The following is a 26,855-nucleotide window of genomic DNA, read 5'->3' as shown; positions in this document are numbered from 1 at the left end:
GTTGGCAAAAGAGCAAAAATAATGGTGTAGCAAGATTAAAGTGAAACTGCCAGCGTAGTTAAATCTCAGTGGTTTCATAACAGCTCTTTGTGAGGTGTCCTATATAGGGCACTGACTCTGAGCTATTTGGAGAGTTAACACAATGGACTGAATTTTCTAGTTTAAATAAAAAGATGCTTCAAATAAAGCTTGAGATAATTTAGGGTAAGTTATCTTTTTATTTCATTTTTATGTATTTACTTGGAATGAGAACCTAGAGAACTGCTTATTAAAAATGTGTCTATGTGTGTATTGGAGGGAAGATTAAAAAACAAGCAGAAAAAATAAACCTAACCTAGCAAAATGTGGTATTTCATTAGGAAGCAAGATGCACACTGCAGTATAAATAATGAAGTTATTTTGATAATTTTGTGACAAAAATTGAGTCAGAGGGTGGAGGAGAATATTTTACCATTGACATTAGAAGATGTGGTCTCCTGCCACTCAGAGGCACCTTGCCAGGCTGGAGAAATGGACTGACAGGAGCCTCTTAAGGTTCAGCAAAGGGAAATGCCAAATCATCCACCTGAGGAGGAGTAAAGCCAATGTACCAGCGCAGATTGTATTTTGATTGACTGGAAACAGCTGAAAGAACCACCATGAGGTGACTGGGGACACCAAGCTGAACATCAGGCAGCAGAGTACCTTTGTGGAGGCAATAGCATCCAAGGTGGCATTAGGAGGGTAGCCATCAGCTGGTCAGTTCTGCCTCTTGTATCTGCTGTGGTGAGTGGATATCAGGAGTCTTGGGTCTGGTGCTAGGCTTCTAATTTAACGGATATGAAGTGAGTGCAGTGCATAGCCATGAAGGTGATGAAGAGACTGGAAAATCTGTCATACAAGGAAGGACTGAGGTTGCTAGGACTGTTCAGGAGGGGTCTTATCAATGTAGGTAATACATGATGGGAGAGAATAAACAAGAGGGAACCAGAGTCAGATTGGTGGTCCCCACAAAAAATCTAGAGGAAACCTTTTTAGATAAGATTTGTCAAACACTGGAGTGAGTTGGCAAGAGAGGTTGTGGAGGCTTCATACCTGTAAACTTTCAAGACCTGACTGGATACAGATCTAAGCAGTAATCTTTAGCTCACCCTGCTCAGAGCCTTTTTTATCTTTATTTGTAGAACATCTGAATGCTCATCAGAGTTGTGCTGACAGCTCTTGGGCTATATAATTTCTGAATTCCACAAACAAAGTCTGCTGCCAGGTTTTTTGAGGGAAAGAAACCCCAAAAGATAGATAGAGTCAGCTGGACATCACTCACACTTGCTTAGTTGGACATCACTCATATTGCAACTGCTGCTGCAGTTTCAAGCTTTCCACTGCAGATTCTCAGCTAATAGTAACAACTAGTAGATCATAACATTTCAGTTTCATGCTAAGAGAAATGCTTGTGACTGGAACTTCAGTTCAAAGTGAAAGATATACTTGAAAATACTTGCCAGGATAGCATAAGCCTTGCTGATTTTTTAAAAAAAAATATTTTCAACTCTTTAGGTCAAAACTGTCCCACATAACAAAAACTAGTAAGTTCTACTGAAGGGGAAAACATGGCATTCCTGTCCAGTGGTGTAATTTACAGCACAGGAGCTAGAGCGCCAGCTGTTAGGACCATGAGGATGATGACTGAGTCAGTGATAGCAGGAAAAAACTCACCTGTTTTAAGTTGTATCATAAAATATACATTCATTTATGATGGAATATTAGTTTCCTTCATAACACATTGAGATGAAGTCAGATGTCAGTTGGGTTGAATCGTAGTCAGATGGGAAGGCAGAATAACCTTTACAAGCTATTTCATAAAGAAGCCATGGATTTCCCTGGATTCAGCTGCTCCAATGTTAAAAGCAAAGTATAACAGTACACAAAAATTTCATCTTCAAGTATGTTTTAGATATATCTGTTAATAAATAAAGAGCAGAAAGAAGACAGGTTCCCCCCTGCCGTGTTTGTTCATATAAACATGCATTTTCAAACTAAGAAGTTGAGCAACATTTAGTAGGACTTGGGGTTTGCTGTATTGAGGTAGAAAAGAATCCTTACACTTAAACGTATATTCAAGGAAATTAAATTTTATACGAGAAACTTGAAGCTTGACTAGGGGCTTTATTATTTAAAAACGTATTGTTTTGAAACATGCTGATAAATTGTGATGTGAAGCATGAGGTTTTTCTTAGATGTGGATACCTGCAACTAAAGAAAAAGTCAGAAAAATGAGAATGAAATAGCAGCAAAAATTAAAAAGCTGAAAGAAGTATCTAAAAACACACTTTGGATTTTTGAGCAAGTTCATACTTCAGTGTAAGATAGGCAGTCCTAGTATCTAGCAATGTTTCCCTCATGTTCTAAATTTCTGAACATGTAGTTGAGTGATAAGCTAGGACTTTTTATTTGAAAGACATTTTGCTGTGGAATGAAGAGTCATGCTTGAGAGCAAGTTGGGTGGTGTTATTAAAATGAGTGGAAGTTTTTCAATTTGCGACTGATCCTGAACTTGTATTAGATTAAAATAATTTGACTTTTACTGGGACATTTGGATATTGAAACTGGAGAAGTCACTTTTACATTATTCATTCTTTCCTTATAACTCTTTTAAAATGATTGCTGCCTGTTACTGGAACTAAGTGAAATTGTTGTCAAACAGATGCTTGCAAGGCTTATCCATCTGGTTGTGCTAAGATGGTAGTGAAGCTGAAGCATAAATTGCTAATGTAATACTATGCAAGTAAAACATCACCAGTGCTTTGCAAAATCTGCAGCTGGTCAAGCTTGCTTTGAATTTTGCTTCAATTTTGACTTGTCTTATCAGTATCTCATATGGGAGTGGCTTACCAATATTACCTGCCTGTTATCAAAATGCTTCTGTAACAACTTAGTGTCCATAACCCTTCTTTTTTTATGCTTCCTGCATATAAATGTGCCACTGAACCAATGTAACTGGAGTTCTCAAATGAAATTTGGCATCCCTGGTCTTTTATTCCTGTCTGCAAGATCTTTAAATCATTTATTCATGAGGGTTCTACTGAAAGTCGTCTTTCATAACGCAGACACAATGGTTTTGGTGGGCAGTTAACATGTAAAGAAGTAGATAAGAATGAAGTGAAAATGCTAAAAGGAATGAAGAGGGAGACTAGTCAAGAAGTGTGAAAAGGGAGCAGAACAAGAGCAGAAGATGTGGAGGGAGTTTATTTATGTTTCAGAATATAGCTTTAACTCATTTCAGTCTTCTGTATAATGAAAAAGTGATATGTCAAATCTCAGTTTGATTAAAGCTCATTTTAGATGATGCTTTATGGATGTCCTCAAATGTATGAATATTTAACTCTTGTTTCAAATATACTGGAAGAGAAACTTTACAGCAAAGTTAAAAGAACTAGAGGAAGGAAGTGAAATTCTCTGTGTGCACTGGCAGCTGTCTTGATATACAGGTGTTTGCTGCTGGCTGGATTGTATTTTCTAGCAGATCCCTGCAAGCCACCTGCATAGCAGAGTCAGCATGCCTTGGAGTCTACTAGAAGTCATGGGGAAACAGGCTGGACATTTTGAGTTAAACATTGCCTTTTAAAATTCTCACTTTGAATTCAGCCCACAGTAGATGATGAAGTGTCTTGTATGATAAGAGACTTGCAAATAGTAAGCGTGATTATTTCATGACTCTACAAATTGTGAATAAAGTACTTCATTTGACTTCATTCACTTGAAATAAAATTTAAAAGGTTTCTGGTTTAATAATGTACTTTTGCTGAAAAGGCTTAACAAAAAATAAAGTGTTTTTTTTCCCAAGTACAATACACTATTCATCTATGAGGATTAAAAAAGTGCTGTAACTTAAGTCTTTGTGACATCAAAGTTATTTCAATCATTGTTTTAACCTTTCTTGTCTGAAACAGTACAGCACATGTTTCACCATTCTTTCAGTTAAGAAGAGAAGAACTGTAAGTTACATAAAAATTTCCAAATCAATGTTTTGTACTTAAGTTATCATTATCTTTCAAGTCAAATTGCAGGGAAATAGCAAGTTCTATTAGTGTGAAGTGAAATTAAACATCTCCTTTTCAGAAAAAATACAGATAAATTTGAATATTCATGCATAGCATAAGTTCCAGTGAGATAGGAGTTTCTGAAAGTTACGCTCTTGCTTTCCATGTGTTATCAACTGAATTTGAATTGTGAATGCGTAGTGTATTCAGTGAAAATTCAGTGGTATTTGAAAAGCAGAATCACAGATTAGGTGAAGTAGCACTGGATCACTGCAGGTTGTCTAGTCCAACTGCCGTGCTCAAGCAGTGTTCCCCACGGCACATTACTTAGGAATGTGCCCAGAAAACTTTTGCATATCTTAAGAAAAGGCCTCTACAACATCTCCATGCAACCTATTGCAGTGCTCAGCCACCTGCAGAGTAAAAAAAATTCTTCCTCGTGTTTAGGTAGAGCTTCCTGTGTTCCTGTGTTGCCTCTTGTCAAAAGGCAGACTCCTGCCTCTTTCTGGGCACCATTGAGTGGAGCCTGGCTCCATCCTCTTCACACTCTCCCTTTAGGTACTTACAGGCATTGATAAGGTCCCTTCTCAGTTGTCTTTTCTCAAGGCAGAGGAGGCCCAGCTCCGTCAGCCTTTCCTAGTAGAAGAGATGCTTCAGTCGCCTCATCATTTTTGTTACCCTCCACTGGACCTGCTCCAGGAGCTCCCTGTCTCTCTTGTCCAGAGGAGCCCAGGACTGGACACAACACTCCAGATGTGCCTCTCCAGGACACAGCAGAGGGGCAGGATCACCTCTCTCGACCTGCAGGCAATGCTCTTCCTAATGCACCAGGATCCCATTGGTCTCTTGGTCCCCAGGACACTCTGCTGGCTCAGGGACAGCTTGTTGTCCACCAGGTCCCTCAGGTCCTTCTCCTCAGAGCTGCTTTCCAGCAGGTCACCCCCAGCCTGAGCTGGTTGTTCCTCCCCAGGTGCAGGACCCTGCACTGGCCTCTGCTGAATTTCAGATGTTTCTTCTCCTCCCATCCCTCCAGCAGGGAGGTCTCACTGAAGGGCTGCACAGCCCCTGGGGCATTGGCCACTGCTCTGAGCTTTGTGTCATTAGGGAACTTGCTGAGGAGGCATCTGCCCCTTCATCCAAGCCTCTGGTGAATAAGTTAAACTTCATTGGACCCAATGTCAACCCTGAGGGGACACTGCTACTAACAGGCCTCCAACTAGATAAGACTTTACGCTGCTGATTAAAACCCTCTGTGCTCTGCCATTCTTTCAGTTCTCAATCCACCTTCACCGTCCACTCATCCAGCCCATACTACCAACTGGTGTGGTGTGTGTGTTGTCCCCTTTGGTGTTTTTCCTAGACATCAGCTATTTGTTCATTTCCTACTGAGTTTATACAATGTGTTCTGGATAATGAGTAATTCCAGTGGATAACATTGCTTTCTTCACCTCCTCCCATCCCACAGTGCCTGGAGCATTTGAATTTTTTGTCCCTGAAACTCATGGTAAAAATGAATGGTTATTTCAATAAGTTTGTCAATTGTTAGAGGTCTTGACAGTTTATGAGGTTAGAATTATTGCTGTTTCTTCCACATAACCAGTATTGCTGCAGGAAGGTAGTGTAATTTTTTACCTGTGAAAAAATTTTCAACTGCCATAGCTATTATGTATTTTTATACACTACACAAGCAAATACAAAAATATGATCACGTCTCCAAGTAATCTTTCTTTGTTCATAGATCCTCTTGCTTCTTTTCTTTTCTCTCCTTCTCTCCAGATCCTGGATATGAACATTTTAAGATAGCAGAAAAATCCCATGGTAATTGGATCAAACTCTATTTAGAGGGGAATAATTCAGAAATACTCTTAAATCTTGGCAAGAAGGTCCTGAAGCAATATTTGGAGGCCCTCAAGACTTTGAGTTCTTCATTAAGCAAACAAGTGGCACAATATGACATGTATTCGATGATGGTGGGGACAGTGATCATTATGGAGGTATGAAAATAGATCTTTCTGTGAAAAAGATTAAGTGCACAGAAGTAAAGTATCTTGGTGTTGGATATGTAATATATACACTTACTGGTGTTTAAAACTACTGAGTATGGGTTCTTAGAGTTGGCTGACATTCTGCTTGGACAGGATTAATATCCTTTTACAGTAAAATCTGGCCTTTAGAATGATCAAAGAGTGCTTTTGATAGGAATTACTTACATTTTAGTGTAGCTAGTTACAGTAGATAGGCAGTTGTGCAACAACTTCAGTTACTTCCATATAGTTAGCATTCTGTTTTTGAGTAGCTTTATTGCATTAGGAGAAAAAAAAAAAAAAAAGTCTGGCAAGTAAATCCCTTGCTATTCCTCTTTATCTAATCTTGAGTATAGCTACTCCAAACAGGCAGTACCTTATATGGATAATTTTCACAGGAATTGTTGTTTTTCCAGGAGCTGTTCCTTGTCATGATAGATTTACAGCCCTGAAATAAATACTTGCTGGAGCGTTACTTCTTCATATCTCCTCTAGTTGTAATATTGTTAATTTTAAGTGGATGTGTCCATCTGATATTTGGGGAAAACTCAAGAGCTGAGTCTCCTTTGTGCTGGCAGGGCTCTGTGCCTTGTCTCCCATACGCTGCTCTCTGCATACAGAGTGCTTCTGAAATGGCTTTCTGGTAGGCTGCTCAGTGGGGTTTGTCACTCTGCTGACAGGAATGAGTTCCACGGTGCTCTTTTGTAGATGAGATGGTAGGTTCTGTTCCTACTCTGCAGATGGAAGATCTGGAGGTGGACAAAGTTCGGTGCAAAGTTGAAGGTGCATATCTTTCTTTGTTCCTTTGTTTTCAGAACCTATGCATTCAAGCTGTTGACAGTTACTTTAGATCTAAAGCACTAGACTTTTTTTTTCTTGAATGCAGTTGTAGATGCTTACTATTTCTGGAAAACAAATCTTAAGTGTTATATGCAATCAGCCTTCATCAAAGAATTATGCAGCTACTAACCACAGAAATTTAAGAGTCCAGCAAAATGGCTGCAGTTTCTTCTTTTCTCTGGTGCAATACTCAAGAAACTACCTTGCTTTTCCAAAATGTTTTTTTTCTTTATATCGATTTTCCACCTTCACTGAATAAATAAGAGTAGAGAAACTCAGATGTCACTTCAAACTACACCGTGCTATAAATTCCAATTATCCTGCATTTCAGATGAGGAAAATACCTCTGAGACATGAACTGATAACAGTGCATTTGCTCAAAAGACCTAAATTTAGGTTGGTAGATATCTACACTTTGAGCATGTTCCTGCCATGAGTGCTGTTTTCATTTTAATTTTAAGTGATGGGCTGAAATGTAAGACTTAAGTTTAGAGTGTGATACTCAAAACTGCATATTTTCATAACCAAATGAAATATGCAGTAGAATATGAAGAAGCAGCTGATTATTGCAAAACGGTTTTTTTTTTTGGTTTTTTTTTTTGGCTTGCTTTACTATATCTCACTGTAGTGTGGGAAAAATTTCAGAGATAGGTCTTCACAAGTGACTGTGAAAGATTATAGGTTGACAGTGGTCTGATATAGTTGTTTTTGTTTTGATTTGTTTTAATTTTGCCCTACCACCAGCTGATTGAGGTCAGTCTAGTTCTAACTCCATCTCTGCAGCTTGCAATGCATTTTAGTGTGTGGCTGAAGTTCCCACTTTTCCCGCTTTCTGATAAAGGTTTTTATGTGAGTAGCAGAAAGTTTAATGGTATTGTTCATCTCTGCTGCAACAGTTACATAAGAGAAAACTTGGAATTCTGCCTGTTCTGTGTGCAGGTCAGAGCAAAGCGAAAGTAAAACCGATAGATTCAATTAAGATAAGGAGAGGTACAAGAAGTAAATACTGGGAGAATTAGTAAGGTAGAAATTCAGCATACATTTGTGTGGTAGTATGAGAACTTCCCCTTGTTTGGGAAGCTGTTTAACACAGCAGGATCTCATACATATGTATTTCTCATACAGGAAATAAATTGCCTTTGACAGAGTGTATTAACTTCAGGCTTTTACAGGTGACAAACAATGGGTCAAATTTGTTTGCTTAGAAACTATTTTGATACTGGGAGTTCAAGGTCTTTTACAGGAAATGAAGGTCATATCTGTCATTGGTTGCTACAGGTGAGGAGGCAAATGATGATACATCAAACTTGGAAACTTGTGTGTTTAAACCCTTAATAAATGAAAAGAAAATATTGGGTTCTACCATTTATGTGGTAATATCTTACTGGGGGAAAATAAATCCAACATAATTCTTCACAGGTTTTTTTTTGATAAAGTATAGCATATTAGCAGACTGATGTGGATGACAAGAGCATGATTTTTTCTGTGAATTCTTACTGTTTAGCTAACCCCAGTTTTTAAAGTAATAATCCTCTATTTTTTTTTTCTAGGTTCTGCTACTGCTTTTGCTTAGTGTTCCAAAAGCCCTGAGCAAGCGGGCAGAATTTGAGGTGCCCCTCTCCCCTCCACTGTTCTCTCTGCTGTTTTACTTGATATGTCTGATGCTTTGTGCTGTTCATGTCATTGTATGCACATCAGCAGAAAGTTTGTGCTATTTCTGCAGTATGTCCTGGTTAACAGCAGTTGGAGTGATGATGCTGATTTCTGCACTCACGTGTGGTATTTTATCTGCTATTGCAAAGATCTTTGAGAATTCCAGACTTCCACCGAAGGTAAGAACATGCATTAGTTATGGTTCAAAATGTCTTATCTTTCATGTACTGTCTTTCATATACTGTCTTTTATCTTTTATAATACTGTCAGTTAAAGTTTTGTTTTCTCTGTGTGTGCTTAAAGAAATTCTTATTTGTAATGTAATAGGAATATGTATTATTATTTAAAATTGTGATTGAGATGTGCTGTTGTCACTGTGGCATGATTACCGACCGATGAAGATCTAAGAATTGCTTGTATTGACATAATTTGAAAAAAATTTTAAAATACTGTGCAGTATTTTTCGGTTGGCTTTATGAGATCAGGAACAGTTATGCTGGTACAAATCCTATGTTTTTACATTGTTAGGTTTCACAATTGCAATTAAAGCAAGATGTAAAATATTTTACAACAATATTCATAAAGGACAGTGGTTTTACAAAAGATAGTAATGCTCTAAGAAGAATATACTTTGCCAGTGTACCTTTTCTTGTATTGGTGTTATTAATGTTTGGGGTTTTTTTAAATAGTTTTGCAAATGCAATAGAAGGAGCTAATTTAATCTGTCTTTTCTACTTTTTAAGCTTAAGACATAGAGTTTGTCAAAATCTTTGGAGTTCTCGAAGTGTTCTCAGTGCGATGAGTTACCTTCTCTATGTTACTTGATGAGTTTTATTTTGTTCAATAGAATACAGGTAATTCCAAGGAAATAGAATTTACAATGTCTTTTCTTCCACTGTTAAACTTAGTGTGCCAAGAGCTGTCAGTCACACCATAAAATCAGCTTCTAGCTGTTTTTTCTACTACTTGTTAGTCATATTTTTCAAAGGTCTCTGGTGTTCAATAGCTTCACTGCTCATAGTACTCCATTTGATGGTGCAACCTCTGCAGTACAGTCTTTCATCAATCTGTGTTTCGTAGAATCAAGCTTGGGGGTTTACACCTTTTTTTAAAATGTATGACAAAATATGGCAAGTACACTGCCATACTCTATCAAGGAAAAAAGCAAACATTCTGACTTAAAGAAACATTTTGTAACAGCTGTATTTCTTACAATTCAGAAAATTCAGTATTCCTGAGTAAAGATTAATTTTGTACTCTGTGTGGATATGTGCTGTAATTCCTGAGTGTAGATTTAAATCTAAATTCTTTTAAGTAAGGTTGCTAATGTATTTTATTCAAACTATACCAGATTGTAATTTTGTTTCTGTAATTTCTGACTAGGTGTTTAGAAGAATATAAGCTTGAAATAATAATCAGTGTTCCCATGTAGAAATCTCATCTGTACTTGGTATGCAATGATAAACAAATGCAGTTATGAAAGATAGACTTGTTTTTCATCTTGTTACTAGTTTTTCTAATTTTAGTAAACAGTAGAAATCTAAATATGATGGATTTTGTAGACTTGCATAAAATTTACATACATGTCAGTTAAGTAGCATGGAGAGGAATGACAACAGCTAATACATTTCTTCCCCAGGTGGATAGTCTCAGAGAATCACAGAATGATAGAATGGTGTGGGTTGGAAGGGATATGCAAGACCATCCAGTTCCAAATCCCTTCCATGGGCAGGGACACCAGGTTGCTCAGGGCTCTATCTAGCCTGTTTTTCAGATATGGGGCATCCCTGGGTTATCTCTGGGTAACCTGTTCTAGTGTCTCACCACCCTTCCGTCATCTGCTTCAAGTTGATAATACACAAATGAGGTTTTCAGCAATGTTTTCCAGATTTGTGTGTATGTTTGTTTTTCCAGGGCTGAGGCCCTGGATTCTCCATCCCATATTGGTCTGTGATCATATTCCTACCTAAGATATATCTGAAAATGCGGGAATCTTAAGTATATCTTATGAAGTTTAGACAGTAGTAATTCTGGTTGAGGCAAATACAACTTTGTGTTCAGACCTGTAGAAATACAGTTTTGTCATCCTAGATGTCATTCCATAGATGACCGAATTGCTGGATGTATCTCATTGCATCAGTCAGGGAGGTTTTGCTGTCTCTGTTCAAGTTCCAAAGAAAGCTTGAAATATTTTGTAGGTTTAGTTAGTATTTGTCTTCATTTCAGACATATATGAAAGCAGTGACTTGTTTCTGATGAGTTTTTTTCCAGTCTGAGAGCTTTTGCAGAATGATATGGTGGGATTTTTTTTGGGTCTACTTAGACAAATACAGAGCTAAGAGAAGGTGAGAGGAGCAGTGTGTGAATTTGATGCTGCTTGTTGTTCCGAACACTCATCTCTGTCTTTCATCCTCTTTCCAGTAGAATGTCTAGGTTTTGGGGGAGAAATGGGTTGTTTTTATATGCTATGGGTTGATCTAGAAGGGCCTTCTGTGTGAATTAGGGATATTAGTTATGCTAAAACAGCTCTGAATCCAAGTGTTTTATGACATGTGCATCTCCACATTGTGAATCTGTGTGTGGAGTTCACTTCTGGAAGAATTCTGAAGCCCTGGCCTTCTGATGGTTGGAGTAGAATCCTGAATCTTGGCCTTTCTGCTTAAAAAAAAAAGCTAAAAAGCCTTTTCTAAGCTCAAGCTATACGATAAAATTGTAGGTATTTTAAAAGTAATTAAGATAAGCTCCCCTGTTAATGGCTTCAGAGCTTTTTTCCTTCAAATTGTTTCCATTCACTTCTAAAGATTTCTCTGAAGTGCTTCTCATTTGTAATGCTTTTCTTTCCCCACTGTGGCTGAATATAGAAACTGATTACCAAGTTCATGAATTTTCTGAAGACCAGTGCAGGCAGTGTTAGCATCTGCTTCCTGTCTGTTATTTATAGATTCTGATTGCTGTGTTTCTAGCAGAACCAGTCCCTTCTTTTAATGATACTTCAGGCTTTAAATAGTTCTGCAGCCCTTTATGAATTCCACAAAACTGTTAAAAATTCTAACTTTTTGTTCGTAGTTTTGCTCTAATTGCTTGGTAGTTGATTTAAGCATGGTATTTACTACTACTAATAGTGGGGATTTTTTTGCGCTTTTTCGAATAGGAGTAAAAACTAACAGTTTTTTGAAACTAGAATATAAAAGGTAAGGCTTGTCAAGTAGAGATCTTGAGAATTTTTATTATGCAGAATCATAGTGGTATTTTATAACATCTACAAAATGTCCTTCTTTCAATTTATTCTAAAGTAACTGTTAATTTAACAGTTTTTTTTTTCCTCTTTTGTTTGCTCTTCTTGATTAATTGAACAATGTTACATTTTTATGCAATTGCACCTAAAATATTTTTTGCATTTTTGACTTGGGGAGAAAAAGGCTGATTGGGTGGTGTCTTTACCAGATAGCGTTCAAAAATTATCCCAAACTGCTGTGAAAATGTAGGAACAAGGGTGATTTGTAGTACTTTGCCATGGAAAAGTTACCATCATAGAGAACGAAGACTGGGTTCAGGGAGCTTGAGTATCAGAAAGGAACATAATGGTAAGTGTTTAAATTGTGAGTGATGGTAAGCATGAAAAAGAAAATGTTTTTCATCTGAAAAGTAGTTGCAGATTTTCTCAGGCATTAACTGTAGATGGTTAATCACAAAAAATCCCAGATAACTGGAATAAGACTCAAAACACAGACTACAGGAGATTTTATTTCAAAGTGAAGAAGTTTCAAAATGTAATGGTCAAAGGTGCGTGTACTGTGTCGTTTATATATTGATACTTTTGCAAGTGAGCAAGGTATGTTCAAAGATAGGGTAGAGAGATCACTGTCTGTATTGCTTAAATACTAGTGCTGATACATCAGTTGTTCAAGCTGCCTTGGCTTGGGAGATTATGTGCTTACATCATTTGAAGCCTAGATTTCTAAACAAACTCTCTGTTGAAGTTTTTTTGCCACGATATCAACCAAACTGATATTCATACAGGTTTTTTTGGTATCTGGGGTGTCTGCTGAGTACCTGAGGGCTGGAAATGTTCAGCAGCTGGAAAAACAGAGCTGTGAATATCAGAGTAAGACCTATAGTTTAATGCCTGTAAACCAAATCTGAAAAACTAGGTACAATCTAAATAATCTAAGGTCAGACTATATATGACACCGTACTCATGGCATTCATTATAATGCACAGTTCATATATAAGGGATTAAAAGTAAATTTAGAAAACTTTGATGAAAGTATTTCCAGAATTCCTTAAGATTATCAAGGCTCAGGAGATTATAATTTGCATCATAATTTTTACTTTTGCATAGTGATTTAACTCTGATCTGAAGTGTGGTTTATCAGTAAATGTCACTGGATTTTAATCCTTTGATGTGAATGTAAGCGTAATTTTTTTCTCCTTTCACTGAAGTTGTGAGAGGCAAGCAGGCAAGAAATACAGATTTCTGACCGTGGGACATTTCACATTAATGCCATCGTTTTAATGAGGTTTTTGTATGTTCCCTGTTGGTAATGCATCACTTCTTCAGTTTTCATATCAGTTGCTGACAGCAACCAGATACAAGAGACTAATCCTTCTATAGATTTTATGTTATGTCTTATAAAGAAGACAAATTATATCACAGACTTGTTCATTCTCATTTATTTAAGATCTCAGATTCCTTTGTCTCTGCAAGCAGATGGTGCTTATATACTCATTTATTTAGTTAGCCACGATCTTTAAGGTCAGCATGATAGAATTATTGGAATTCAAACTTGCTGAAGATCTGTCATGTACTGTTCTTGCCCCAGCTTTGTGATTTTCATGCTCTTTGGTCTTTGCAGAGACTACCTTGTCCTTTTGTTCCAAATACCAGCTTATGGTATTTGCTTTTCAGAATATAGTACTAAACAAACCTGAGTGGTCTTTGGAACACCAAAGAAATTTCAAATGCTAGTAAATTTGGATTGAACTTGAGCTTTTTTCCAGATTATTAGTATTTTTTCCCCCATTATTGTTGTGTGTGACCTCATGGGCACTTTATTGGTTGTGTGGGGTTTTGTTTGTGTGTTTATGTTGTTGGTTTGTTTTAAGTGGAATGACTTTGATGTAATGTATTCTTTAACAACACAAGAAATGAAGGAGATGTGAATAGCTCATAATTGTAATTATAGCTCCTGCATTCTTTAACATACATGTCATTAAGTTTTGGTTTTGTAGAAGTTTTTTTCCCTAAAGCAAAATTCCAGATAATGTTAACTGTCTTGCATCATGTGTTTGTTTTCTTCTCTGTGTTTCATTGTCTTGCTTATTGAAAAATACATGGGCTGCTGTCAGTAAGTCGTAAAGATGAGTGCTACTTGCCTTTCAGATGCTCAGAGATAATTGTATTGTTTATACCTGCTTTCTTGTTATCTGCTCAAAGGTCAGCTTGGTTTGACACTGTGCATCTTTTAATTTAGTAGGTTCTCTGTGAAATGTATCCCTGTGAATATTCAAGATTTTTTTTAATGTTTGTTCATAGGTCAGATGTAGGAGGATGATGTGGTAAAAATATGCAGTTAAAGAAATGAATGTGGAAGTAGTTTCAGAGATCTTTGTTCTGAAGTAAAAATGGCATGCAGTAATTTCAATCTGGCTTTTAAATTTTCTTTTTATTAGGTGCTTAAAATACAGTTTAAGAGATACTCCATGATATTCTGTAATAGTGCGAAACTAGATAAAATAGTAATGTATGATATTTGACAGTGTCTTTCCCAAAATTCTTCACAAGCATGTATAGTATCCTATTTCTTAAGGTATGTTAGGAAGCTCCTGCTGGTTCCAATGCCCTCTGGTGCTTTCTTTTACTTGCTCTAGTCTCAAATTTTTGGCATGCTGCCTTGTCCCCAGCTACTTGCGGTGTCATCTTGCAACATCCACAGGTGGGACATGGAGTGGAGTTGAACAGAAGATAGGAGAGGATTTAGTATGACAGGAAAGAGCACAGTGACTAGGCACAGGGCTCTGTTAGAGATCTGTCTCCTGCTTATATGCAACTGTATTCTTTCTCCTCTTACTTTGCTCCTATTTCCAGCATATTTGTCATTACCCTCTCTTCCCCACCCTTGACAGTTTCTCGAAGCTCTGCTTAATGAGTTGGTCCAGACCCACAGGCGCTGTCAGTTGTCTGTAACACCCGTGCACTGTCACTTCCCCCTTACTTGTTACAGAGTCCAGACTGATGCTCTTCAGTGCTATGCCTGTGGTTTCTCATTGGCCTGTCCATTAATGGCTGAAGAGTTTTGGTCATCTTTATGATCTTCCTTAGTGCATACTTGTCATGGTTGTGTCTTTCTGTGGTCTTTTTATGGCTTTCTCTGTGTGCTGGAATGGTTCTTTACCTGATAACAGCTATGAACTGAGTGCTCTCAAATTCCTCCTGCCCTTACGCTTTCTCTTTAGCCCTATTGTTGAAGGTAGCGATGATAAGGCAATTGCAATTAGCTGCTGAGAACAGGAAATTGAGCTAATGAAGGCATTAGACAAAAAGTATTGTGGTTTTAGATAAGCACCGTTTGTGAGGTAAATAATACATGGGTAAAGGTTTAAAGTAGGTTTTGTGATGAAAGATGCATTTCAAGCTAAGTAAGGTCAAGGGGTGGCATCAAGCAGTAACTTTGTTAACTTGAGTAGTGAATCCTGTATTGAATTGAAGATACCAGAGATTACAACTTTTAGAGAGTTACCTATTACCTATATATCAAGATTTCTGCAGGATTTCTGTTATTACTTCTACAAATATGCAACAGGCCATGAACTTTTTTTGAACCTTCTGTTACAGGGTGATAGAGAATCTTAAGCTGCACAGTTTGATTATTCATAAAGAAGTTTTATTCCTTAAACAGAATACAGTTTTAAAAATTATTACTATGCTGTAGTGCTAGGTATGTGTCACTGAAATTATTATTTTTCTTAAGATAGAAATAGGTTATTCTGCTATTTATTTTGTTTTCATTGCTGTAAATTGCTGTAAGCACACTGTGAATACTAACAAATGAAATTTTTATATACCCTTTCATCATTACTTTTTTTTTTTCCTTTCTTTTTTTTTTCTTTGCAGAGTCCTGTTGTTTCCAGTTCTAGTTGGTCAGAAATAGATGTGCTGATTCTGGCTGGAACTATTGGCCATGTTTTGAGTTTGGGGGCAAGCAGTTTTATAGAAGAGGAACATCAAACCTGGTATTTTCTTATCAATACACTTTGTTTGGTGCTGTGTCAGGAACTTTGTAGAAATAATTTTCTTCTGAAAGAATGTGACCCTCAACATAGCACTAATGTGAAACAAAATTTTGATAGTATCAGGGAAACCTCTGAGTGCAAGAATATAGACATTCCAGCAGCAAGTAATTCAAAACTGGGCAAGGCCACCTCTTCATCAGAGTTGATAAAAGGATCAGATAAGTGGATAAGCTTAGCAACCCCATGGATCATCCTTATTTGCTGTCGGCTGCTTCGATCCTTGAATCAGACAGGCGTCCAGTGGGCTCATCGGCCAGACTTTGGACACTGGTTGACAAGGTGGGTATCTGGTTTACTGTCACACTTTCAGCCTTTTTTAAAAATTAATGCATGTTTCATTTGGTGAAATATGTATTTTTCTGTATGGTCTCTGATCAGAAAGTGCTCTAAACATACAAAGCAGATAAATGATGAAGTGACATAAGAAATTTTTCATTGCTATTTCATACAGGAGCAATTCCTTGTGTACTATCAATAATTTATAATCTTTGCCCTGCACCATGACTTACCTAATTAATGCCAATTATACGTGATAGGTTTATCAGAAGCAAAAAGTAAATATTTTCCATCTGTAAGTCAACAGTGTCTGGTTTGAGAAATTAAAAATCATTTAATAGAATTAAACTCTTGAAATTAAGGCAGGAGGGTTCTGCATAATTCCAAACTTTATGAAGTCTCAGGAGAAGATGCCATGCATAGAATTCTTCCTTGTCTATCACATGCCTGTAATGTGTGGGTGAAAAAGAAGGAATTTTTTGAGTAACACGATAAACAAGAAAGGGAATTTTTTATAACTGAAAGTACATCAAAGAAGGGCTTCTGCATTTACTTATACCTTTAGTATTTTTGAGAGCTACAGTTATTATTCAGTGATGCTTGAACTGTCTCATGTACTTCAGTTAGTGGATGAAGAAGCAATACTTTTTGACTGTCTAGACAAGGTTTTGCAAACAGCAGATGAAGAGGCTCTGCTGTGTACGATAAATAGATTTCTTGCCAGTATCTTAGAACACATGGATGAAATGTCATTCATCATTCATTAAAAATGACTTGAGCAAATGAACTAATATGAGACTAGTTATTTATTGGCAGCCTCACAGATGAAATGCTAATTGCAGTGACAGGCATGAGTGCTGAAAGACATGAGTTATGAGGGAATTTATTGCATTATAGTGGTTGTTCTATACCAGAGTTTTTACCATGCATTTCTGCTCTAGAGGTGAGGAAAAGAGGAAAAAATGTCATATTTCCTATATCAAGTCCATATGATAGATCACACTCCTTCATTATGAGCTAAGCCAATGTATGAGCAGATGAGGTGTGATTTGGTGTGACTGTGAGGATTTTTACAATTAATCCTGAGTATTTGCGAAAGATTAATTTTCCCAATAATGTCCTCAGCCAGATTTTTTCTACAGCCTGTCAGGGCTTTTTTTTTGGAGTGTGCTGGTGCCACAAGGCCATGAAACAAGGGCCTGATACTCCTGCAGCTGAAAAATTTGGTTTGCTTTTACTCATGTGACCTTCCAGTGATGTTTTTTGACTCTTGGAAATGTTACCAGACTTCTAAAAACTGTGTGTGCATGTGTAGACTTAACTTTCAAAGATCCTGTCTTGCTTTAGAGTGCTCCCACCTCTGATTTCATGGTGCTAAGTATGCCTGGAAAGCAGCAAAACCTTCTGTAGCCTTGGGCTCTGGAGGTCTCAGCAGGATAACTCAGGCAGAGTGTAGACTGCAGATAGACCAGGTGCTTCCTAATTTATAACTAAAGTGGGAAATCGTACATACCTAGCTCTAACACTAGTTGCCTGTCAGCAACTTTCAGGCAACCCACTCTGGTAAACCCTATGTTTTTACATCTGTTCTGGCTTACTCAGGTGTTTTTGTTGTTGTTGTTTGTTGTTGTTGTTGTTGAGGAAGGAAAGGGGAGAAGGGAGGAAGGAGTCTATTTTTGTGTTTGGCTTTTGTCTCTGTGAATTGGAATTCATTTGAATTTGAAAATGTTCATATCTTTCTTTGTACTCAGTAACTCCTAACTGGAGCTGTGGTTGAACAGAGGGTAAGAAATAACCTTCCTCCATCTTCTGGTAAGGTTCTTCATATGCAGCTCCATATGCTGTTGGTTGCCTTTGCTCCAAGGCATGCCTCATGCTGATTGTTGATTCAGGGTCTGCCCAGAGTCACCTCTGAAAAGATGGTCAGCCCCCAGTCTGTCCTGATATGTGTAGCTATTTCTTCCAAGGTGCAGGACTTGTCTCTTCCCCCCATTGAACTTGGCAAGATCCCTGGTGGACAATTTCTCTGGGCTGTCAAGCGACCTTTAAGTATCAGCAGACCCACCTACTGTATCAACCACTCCTCCCAGTTGTGTATTGTGTGCAGACTTGCTGAGGGCCCTACTCGGTGCCTGGCTTAGTAGCGAAGACATTAAACAGTGTCGGCCCTGGTGGAGGCCAACGCCCAAGTCCCGGGGTTGACCAACTGCCCTCCAGGTGGATTTTGTGCTACTAATGGCAACTCTGTGAATCCAGCATTTGAGTACTTTTCAATCCACCTGACTATCCACTTTTCTAGCATGAGATTGCCTATGGGAATGTTATGGGAGCTGGTGTTAAAAACCTTGTTAAAGCTCAGATAAACAACGCCTGCTTTGTGCTCTTCCACAGAGTTTGTCTCATCACAAAAAATCTGTCAGGTTGGTAAAGTATTCTCCTTCATAAAGCCATCACAACTCTATTATTAAAGTTGTCTGCCTCCCCCTTCAGTAAGGCTGAAGTACAGCAGCTAGATATCAAAATGACAGAATTTTACAAGTTAATTTAGTCCTCTGTTCCGTATCAAATTACAGCCTCACATCAAGTGTATTTGCTTAGGTCTTGAAGCAAGTAGAAGAGAAAAGATTCTACCTCTATACTCTTAGGCTATGTCTGATTGTTTTTGTAAAATAGTGTATTGTAGGAGCTTTTGCCATACGAGACAAAGAACTTGCTCTCTTTCTTCTGTATTTTCTCCTGTATTCAACTGTCAGTGCGGTGAACTAAATCACTGCATAGATGTGTCTGGAAAAATAACTCAAGATGGCATGGGAAACCCTTGGCTTTCAGCTGGATCACTTCTCACTCTGATTTACCATCAGTCTTCAAATGGGCTGGCTTAGTAATAGGAATGCAGGAAGGGAAGTGTATACAAGTGAGCACTGCTGTTGAAATTATTGTAAGAAGAGAATGTTGAAGTATCTGCATCTTTTGAAGGGCTGCAGATAAATAGTTTTTCTTTCTACCGTTGTCAATCATTCCTTACAAAAACCTACTTGCCTTTCAAATCTAATTGAGAAGGAAGCAATGATTCTCTACCTCATGTTTTGGGAATCTTAAAAAGATTGTGCAGCAGTTCAGTGTTGTGCCATGGCAGGCTAAGAGGATGTGGACTAGGACTGTCACTGTCACAGTTCTGCCTTCTCCCTTTCATTGGTGTGACTGCTTCTGCTGTGTTTAGAGAGCAGATGAAAGAATAGAACCCTGGCAGCCTTGGCGCAGGTTGGCTCAGGCTGCTATGGAGCTGCATCTTGAGTTCAAACAATGGAGCAATTTTCAGCCTAATAGGAGAATATTATGTATGTCTCTATGCTGACATATACTTCAGTTGCAATATAGAGTTAAAAGATTAGTAATATTTGAAGTATGACAGTTTTTGGACTTGAATGTGGTATGTAGTTGAGTGTACGACTCTGTTATGTCTCACTGAACAAGGTTAGTCAATGATGCAACTAAATCTTTACACATCCTGTGCTCTTTAAAGTGTCTGGGAATTCCTATTTGGCCAGCATGCTTGCATTTTCTGTGGTTGAAGGTTTTAACATATTTGTTCCTTCTCCTTCACATGATAGTAGGGTTGTAGAGATGTCTGTTTCATTAGTGATTTGATCAGGATTGAGATGATGTGTTTTCTTCATAGCATGAATTAAAAGTTGGCGATAAACTGAGTTGCATAAAGCACTTAATCTTCTTCCCAAAATACTTAATTAGCATTAGCAAAATAATTGCTAGTCTATAAGGTTGGTTGTTACTCTGTTTTTAATATTATTTTAATTGGCATAGATATATCTTAACAGCATTTTTTTTACTAATAAGAATTTGGAACCTTACTTAGATCATGTGTGCCCTTGTTAGTTTGAGTTTGGGCTCCTCAGGCTTTTTCTAGCACTCCTTCTATTTTGTCTCTAAGATAAACTAATGAACAAATGGCCCTCTTTTTTGTTTCAATGTATTGATCTTTTGGACATCTGTGCTCATGCTTGGACTAGAATTTTGCTTAACTAGAAAGTGCTTAAGGGGCTCAGCATTTAAAACAGAGAGACTGTTGTCCAGATTTTCCTGTTTGATGTAAGCATCAAGACACAGAAATCTACCTATAAAGTTTTGAATTTGGCTACTAGAAATGCATTCAGCAGTGCTGAAATATGGAAGATGTTCTTTGTTATTTGCAGACAGACTGTGAAACATGAACAATTCTTTGATGGGAAAAAGAGCAAAAGAAAGTCAGACAGTAGAGAAAATTGAAGAAAACATGCAATCTAAATCTGACTGGAAGTCAGGTTTTCTTTTTGTTTGGTTGGTATTCAGGTAGCTTAATTTGGCTGTTTATCTTGGTCAGTGCTCAGACTTGAAAGGCGTCAGAGCTGCTACATGGCAGTGTCAGCTTGAAGACACGTGACAGGAAGCATCAGCATGGGAAGATGCTAATATATTCTTTTAATAATGTACTTAACCATCCCCAAATGCCTTTCCTCTCAAAGCTAACACACCTTGTGACTTCTGTGTATTTGGTTGTAAAATGAAAGAAGCAATTAAAAAAGGCATTATCCACTTAATCACGCACATTTACTATTCTTTTCACTCTTCTTGTATTTGCAGTAAGGAGATGAGGTCCAAGCAGTGAAAGAAAATGTCTTCAACCTTCATTCTATTACCAGAAGTATGAGTGTAGACCACAAGCTGTTACAGTAGGAAGATAGAGCCAAAGTGCTCTTTTTTTCTTTCCCTTCTCACCAGATTTTTCTCTCAGGGAGCTTGGTTCTTCACTTTCAATTTTGTGGTTTATGCAAAACCAAGAACATGGCAGCTGAGATAGTTTGAAATACATGAAGCTTGTTTGTGCTTGTATTTCTGAGCAGACTATCAAAACCATTTAGAACTTTACTAAGTGACTGGACTCTGTGTTAAGCAACTACAATTTCCTTTCAAAATATATGCTAATTACATATACTTTTAGCTGCCTAAGTGTAGGAGCCTTGACTGGAAAACCTTGAAACTAGGTGATTTGTGCTGACCTGATCTTGCTTGCTGTAAATCCTTTTCTTGTTTCTTCAGCATATACTATGTAACACTTAAGTAGGATTTTTTTAACAGATTTGTGTGAGTCTAAAAAATTCCAGAGATCACAGAAGATTGTTACCAGAAAACCTGGACATGAGATGTGTGTTAGTCCCTGTGGCAGCAGTCAAGAATGCAAACTCAATGTGCATTGAGTTTTTTTAGATAAAGAGACAAAGATGATGATGAGGGTGTGCTCTTATTTATTGCTAATTTGTCTTGTTCTCATACAATCAGTAGCTAAGGAGAATATGACCTGAATGCTTAAAATATTCTATAAATGCTCATTTGAAAGATTTAGTGGCTACTAAATTAGTTCATTATGTTTTGATCATGAAGAAGGTGGTGCTTGCCTTATCCTCACAGGTTGCTGCAGGAGCCCACTGTTACTGCTCTCTCTATGTGTAGAGGAAGAATAATTGGGAGGAGAAAGATCAAGACTACATTTTCTATTTCATAATGTTCTAGATCTTGTTCCTCTCACTTTTCTCCACTGGCTTTCAGAGAACAGTGCATGTCTTGGGAATCTTGTTAAGGTATACAAACTACTTGAGAGGTCCTGCATGCAGAACTAATGGGACAATTCATCTGCCCTACAACCTTTCCTCCGTGTCTTTTCAAGCACAACACCTGGAACAGCTGTTGGTCAAGCTCCTGACAAAGTGTATACTGTAAAAGTGTATACTGTAAAGTAAACCTGTTTTAAGTAAAATAATTCTTATTAAATCAGAGATAAAACTGGAGTTTTAAGTGTGATTGAATTCAATACAGGTAACAGCCCAGGCACGCTATTAGCTTCCTGGGGTTAGTGTTCTTTCATCATGGGATTTTGAGTTGTGGAAAATAGAAGATGGAGCCCTTAGCTCTCAAAATGTACATGATGTTCTTAACTGAAGGCAAATTTAACAAAATTAGTGGTTTTATATTGTTTGGGATATTGGGAATATTTTCAGTAGTCATGGGCTGGCAATTCTTGGACTACAGTAGGTTTTCTGAAACTATGTGTTAAGGGATGGGTGCAGATCTTTGCCTTACCTCATTACATTTTGCAGTGCTAATTCCTGCTACTGAAGATTTCAATATGTAACACTGGCAGCATGCACAGAGAAATGCCCTTGATTCAGGAACAAGTGTTACCTATTTAAGGTGCAGGGGAACAAACAAACAAGCGGTATTTGTGATCTTCTTTGCCAGAGATGCAAATTTTGTGTCTATCTCTTGTATGCATTGACACAATAAAAGGTGCTATAGTTGCATAAGGGAATCGTATTGTGCTAATGAGTTTGTGTGTGTGTGTTTTTTTAACTATTTAAGTATATTTTTGATCAGTTTGGGTAGGTAATGTGTTCTATATGTAGTAGGGTGGGTAATGTGTTTAAAATCAAACAAACACGTATGTAATTATTTCAAAAGACAGTTCTAATCCTGTAGTGCAAAAGTCTTTTGTGTAGTGCTAAAAAATTAAATGCTGTAGTATAAGGAACACATACTTTTTCAAAATGTATAAATAACAAAACCCTAGTTTAAAAGCAGTAGATTCTTTTCCATTATGCAATATCCAGCTCCATTTTTATAAAATTTGCAGAGTAACTAGCATATGGTGGAACACAATAATTACACTTTTAAATATGCATGCTTGAATAGAAAACCTCATTAATAAAACTGCTTTTCTAAAAATACTAAAATATTTTACCATACCTTTTGGAAAGTTCATAACAGATACCACTGCAGTTATTAATTTGGTGCTGCATTAATTAATACAGTTTATTTAATACAGTGCTGTACCTAAGGCTCTGTCAAATGTGTTTAGCACTAATTACTGTTTTAAAAGGGTTTTTTTTTCTTGTTTTGTTTTTTTTTTTTTTCCAGCTCTGAACATAAATCTGAACTCTCCTTCTTGGCTGCAGTCTCTCTTCTTATGATCTTCTTTCTGGTTCAAAGAAGATGCTCCCTGGTTTCAAAAATTGCTATGGCACTTGGGCTCCTGGGAGTCTACAGTTACCGGGCAGCTATTGGAAATGTCATATTTCCATGGCAACACAGTGGCAAGGATATTTCTAAGTAAGTTCATCAACGGATAAGTGACTGTTTCTAGCAAGGTGTTGAACACTTTGGCTATCAGGGGATGAGGTGGGCATGTTCTAGGTTGGAATTACATTCTTATGAATAGAATTGGAATTTGTAGGTGACCAGCACTGAATTTTTGTGGTATGTGCTAAATTTTAAGCTGCGTGAAGTGTCTTTTGACTGTAACAGATGGGCAGCCAGTCACATGAAAGTTAATATGAGGAAAATCTAGTAAGTTATATTCTGTATTTTTGCTATGAAAAACTCCAAATGCACCATCTCTTGTTGTTTTAGATGGACTTGCCACATCTAGCAGTGCACAAGCCAAACTCATTTAGCTACTTCTTAGTTTCAAAAGTGCTTAGTAATTCACAGTCCTGCTTTTCCTTACTTTTGTTTTGCAGTTGAGTGTTCTATAACACTGGCTTTCAAGATGTAACTATGCCCTCTCAAGGTCTTACCTGTGCAGCACAGTGCATAGTAAGGATTTTTAGTCTGATGCTACGTTTCTTAAGAAACTTATCAGTAACTGTTAGGCAATAACAGTGTTGTGGAAAACTTCCAGAGTCAATGGAAACATTTGATGGGAAGTAAGAGATTATGGTAAAGAAGCTGTTGAAACCATTGTCTTCTGGATGTAATGGAACTTTCTCTTGCACTCATTTTGAATTTTATATCAATACAAATGCTATCGGAGCTTCTTAGTGAGGGGCCAGAGATTCACAGGATATATAGAGATGGACAAAACACTGCAGCTTAAGGTCTTAGGACATAAAGAAGATCAGGTTTGCTAACATGGCATATTTTACAAGAAGTATTTGTTTATATGTGTATCTGGATATATTTGCATACATTCCATCTCTCCAAATATTGAAGATACTTCTAATTGTATACTAGTATTAAGTTAACATTATGTGTTAGTTCTGCTTCATGAGGAAATAATGGTACTTTTTACTTACTGTGCAGGATTTGGCTCTATGCTTGAAACATGCCTCATTTTTGAGTGTGATCTCTAGTTTTGCTTTGTGTTTCAGTAAAGCTTTGGAGAACAATACTATCCTTGCATCATGGGACAGAACATTAAATACAGTAATTGAGCCACAAATAAAATGTGATTACAGAAATAAGTGGAGTACTTAAATACTGAAGTCAAACATTTACTTGAGACTTGTTCATTCTATAGTCAGCATATGAATCTCAATTATTTCAAGGTACAAAGCTTTTTGTATTATTTTTATTACTAAATAAATAGTAAACACAGTGATTTACTTAAATTATGTCAGAGCTTTATGTAAAAACCCATGGCACACTGTGGCACACAATTCCCTTATGTAGAGGTTCTGCCTCCCTCACATACAGTGGTGCCTGTTGTTTTGTGTAAAAACAAACCAGCAAATAATCCAAAAGGAACTTGTGTCTGTGCCTGCCAGATCAGGACTCTGTTGTAATACCTACCAGTGCACAGCACAGGCTGACTTAGGGCTTCCAGGATGATCCCTGGCAGTGGCCACTCACCTGCTAACATGTGGGCTTCTCAGTACTTCTGAATACAAGGCCTAATAGAGAGACATGCTTTGCCCAAGATCACTGACTCATCAAACATTATCTTCAGCTAGGCTCCCAGTACAGCATGTCAAAGGAGATGGCAGACAAATCTTAGTGGATTTCAGATGGTAGATGGCATGTTGATACAGTGATACTGGTTTATCTTTATTAGATGGTTGATGTGATATATGTGATAAAAGCCTGTTTAAAATGCAATCAAAAAATCTTAGGACTTTACTTTAAATGTGTCTAGAGGTATCTTTAGTGTTTTCATGATCTGGAATAGCTCCAGATCCATGGTCAAGGTAGAGGTAGTTCTGTGTAATATGAGAAAAAGTTGTAGGCAGCCACTGCATTTTTTCATGCATAGTTCATTCTTCTCTAAGGAGAAGAAACTTTGCTCTTTTTACCTCAGAGTTTGGTTTTTTTTTTTTTTTTTTTTTTTTTTTTTTTTTTTTTTGTTTTGTTTTGTTTTGTTTTGTTTTGTTTTGTTTTTTTTTTTTTTTTTTTTTTTTTGGTTTTGGTTTTGGTTTTGGTTTTTTTTTTTGTTTTTTTTTTAATTGTATTCTATGCAGTGAAAAAGATAAGTATATAGTATACTAAAACAAACAAAATAATAGTATTGCATTTGCTGAGGAACATTTTTCTAGTTTGAATCTCCATCAACTGGTTAATTCCAGTTTTCACTCAATTTATTGAATAGGCAAATACCCCAATCAATTTCTAAGGTTTTGCATCTAAGGTTAATGTATGGTAATAATTACATCAGACATACCAGAGACCCTGAAAAGAGGCACTGAATTTCTGCATTAGCCAGAAACACAGGAATTCTCTAAACTTTACTGGTTTTTACCTTTATTCTTTCTTCCCCGAAGAAAAAATCCAATGAGCAATGCAGGGCTTTTCCAAATGGCTGCTATTTAAGGGAATAAAACAGTAAAGCCCTTTTGCATAGGCTGTTAGGTATAACTTTGAACCATTGAAAGGTAAATGACAGAACAATGCACTGTATTCAGGCTTAGGAAAACTACATAACTATTTTGCCTTTCTTTCTTGGTTGTGTACAGAAAGAAAATTGCATATTTAAATGCTCTTGCTTATTATTTTTCCTCTTGCTTTTTCTCTCCTGTATGTGAAAAGAAAGATTGAATTCAAGCTGATTTTTCAATAATGGGCTGAGAAGGAATGTGACCTTTCTAAGAAAAGAAAAATATTTATTTACAAAACTTACTTTAGAAATTTTGACTAGTGGTGTTAGTTACATTGGTTACATGAGTATAACTATAATTTTACTATTTTTAGAGTCTAATCCTCCATATACTGCTGAGTCCAGATGACTCAGGAATCCTCACTTCTGAGTGAATTATGTTGTCTTTGTAGGAGACCATGTTCACTTATTATTCCTGTAATGAGAAGACTGATAGTATGAGATTGACTGGTGGAGCTGCACTCTGCCATGCCTCAGACAAACAGACCTGACATCGACTTCATGAGAAGCCAGGGACCCCCCTGCCCTCTCACCACCAGCCAGTAGGAAGGGACCTCCAGGATAGAGGGGAGTGAAAATGGGTTTCTGCAGGTGAAACCCCTCCTGACCTGCCTCACCTCCTCAAGTATGCAATAGAGACGAGGCCCTGGAATCTGAGAACCAGAGAAATGAGAAACAGAGAAAGGAAAATGTGGATGAAGGTCCATTGAGGTTGATGAGGTTGTCATGGCAGTTTACCCTCCACATCACAACCTCCTCAGTTAAAAAAAAGAAAGGTAGTAGTCCTTGGTGACTCTCCCTTGTGGGGAATGGAGGGCCTGATGTGCCAACCGGATCCAGTCCAATAGGGAAGTGTGTTGCCTCTCTGGCACCTGGATAAGGGACGTCACCAAGAAACTTCCCAGCCTGGTGCAGCTCACTGACAATTACCTACTGCTGGTTTTCCAGGTGGGTGAAAAACCAAGTCCCAACAGCAAGGGTGCAGGTTATTAAAAGGGACCTCAGGGCCTTGGAGACACTTGGTCATGGGGTCTAAAACACCAGCTGTGTTCT

At 37.5% G+C, this 26,855-nt stretch overlaps 1 protein-coding gene across 2 annotated transcripts in view; it reads left to right on the top strand.

Moving 5' to 3' along the window:
- The window catches only part of PIGG (phosphatidylinositol glycan anchor biosynthesis class G), an 86,746-nt gene that overhangs the window by 12,192 nt on the left and 47,699 nt on the right, over positions 1–26,855 (top strand). For both annotated transcript variants that reach the window (XM_056513857.1, XM_056513858.1), the window contains exons 7-10: positions 5,796–6,013; positions 8,434–8,715; positions 15,651–16,108; positions 23,072–23,263. In XM_056513857.1, the coding sequence (XP_056369832.1) occupies positions 5,796–6,013; positions 8,434–8,715; positions 15,651–16,108; positions 23,072–23,263 (1,150 nt within the window). The remainder of the gene's footprint in view (positions 1–5,795; positions 6,014–8,433; positions 8,716–15,650; positions 16,109–23,071; positions 23,264–26,855) is intronic.

Source organism: Oenanthe melanoleuca, chromosome Z, assembly GCF_029582105.1.
Source record: "Oenanthe melanoleuca isolate GR-GAL-2019-014 chromosome Z, OMel1.0, whole genome shotgun sequence".
In the NCBI taxonomy this organism is placed as follows: domain Eukaryota; kingdom Metazoa; phylum Chordata; class Aves; order Passeriformes; family Muscicapidae; genus Oenanthe; species Oenanthe melanoleuca.
The sequence above is the reverse complement of the archived record's forward strand: the minus strand, read 5'-3'. Positions and strand labels throughout refer to the sequence as shown.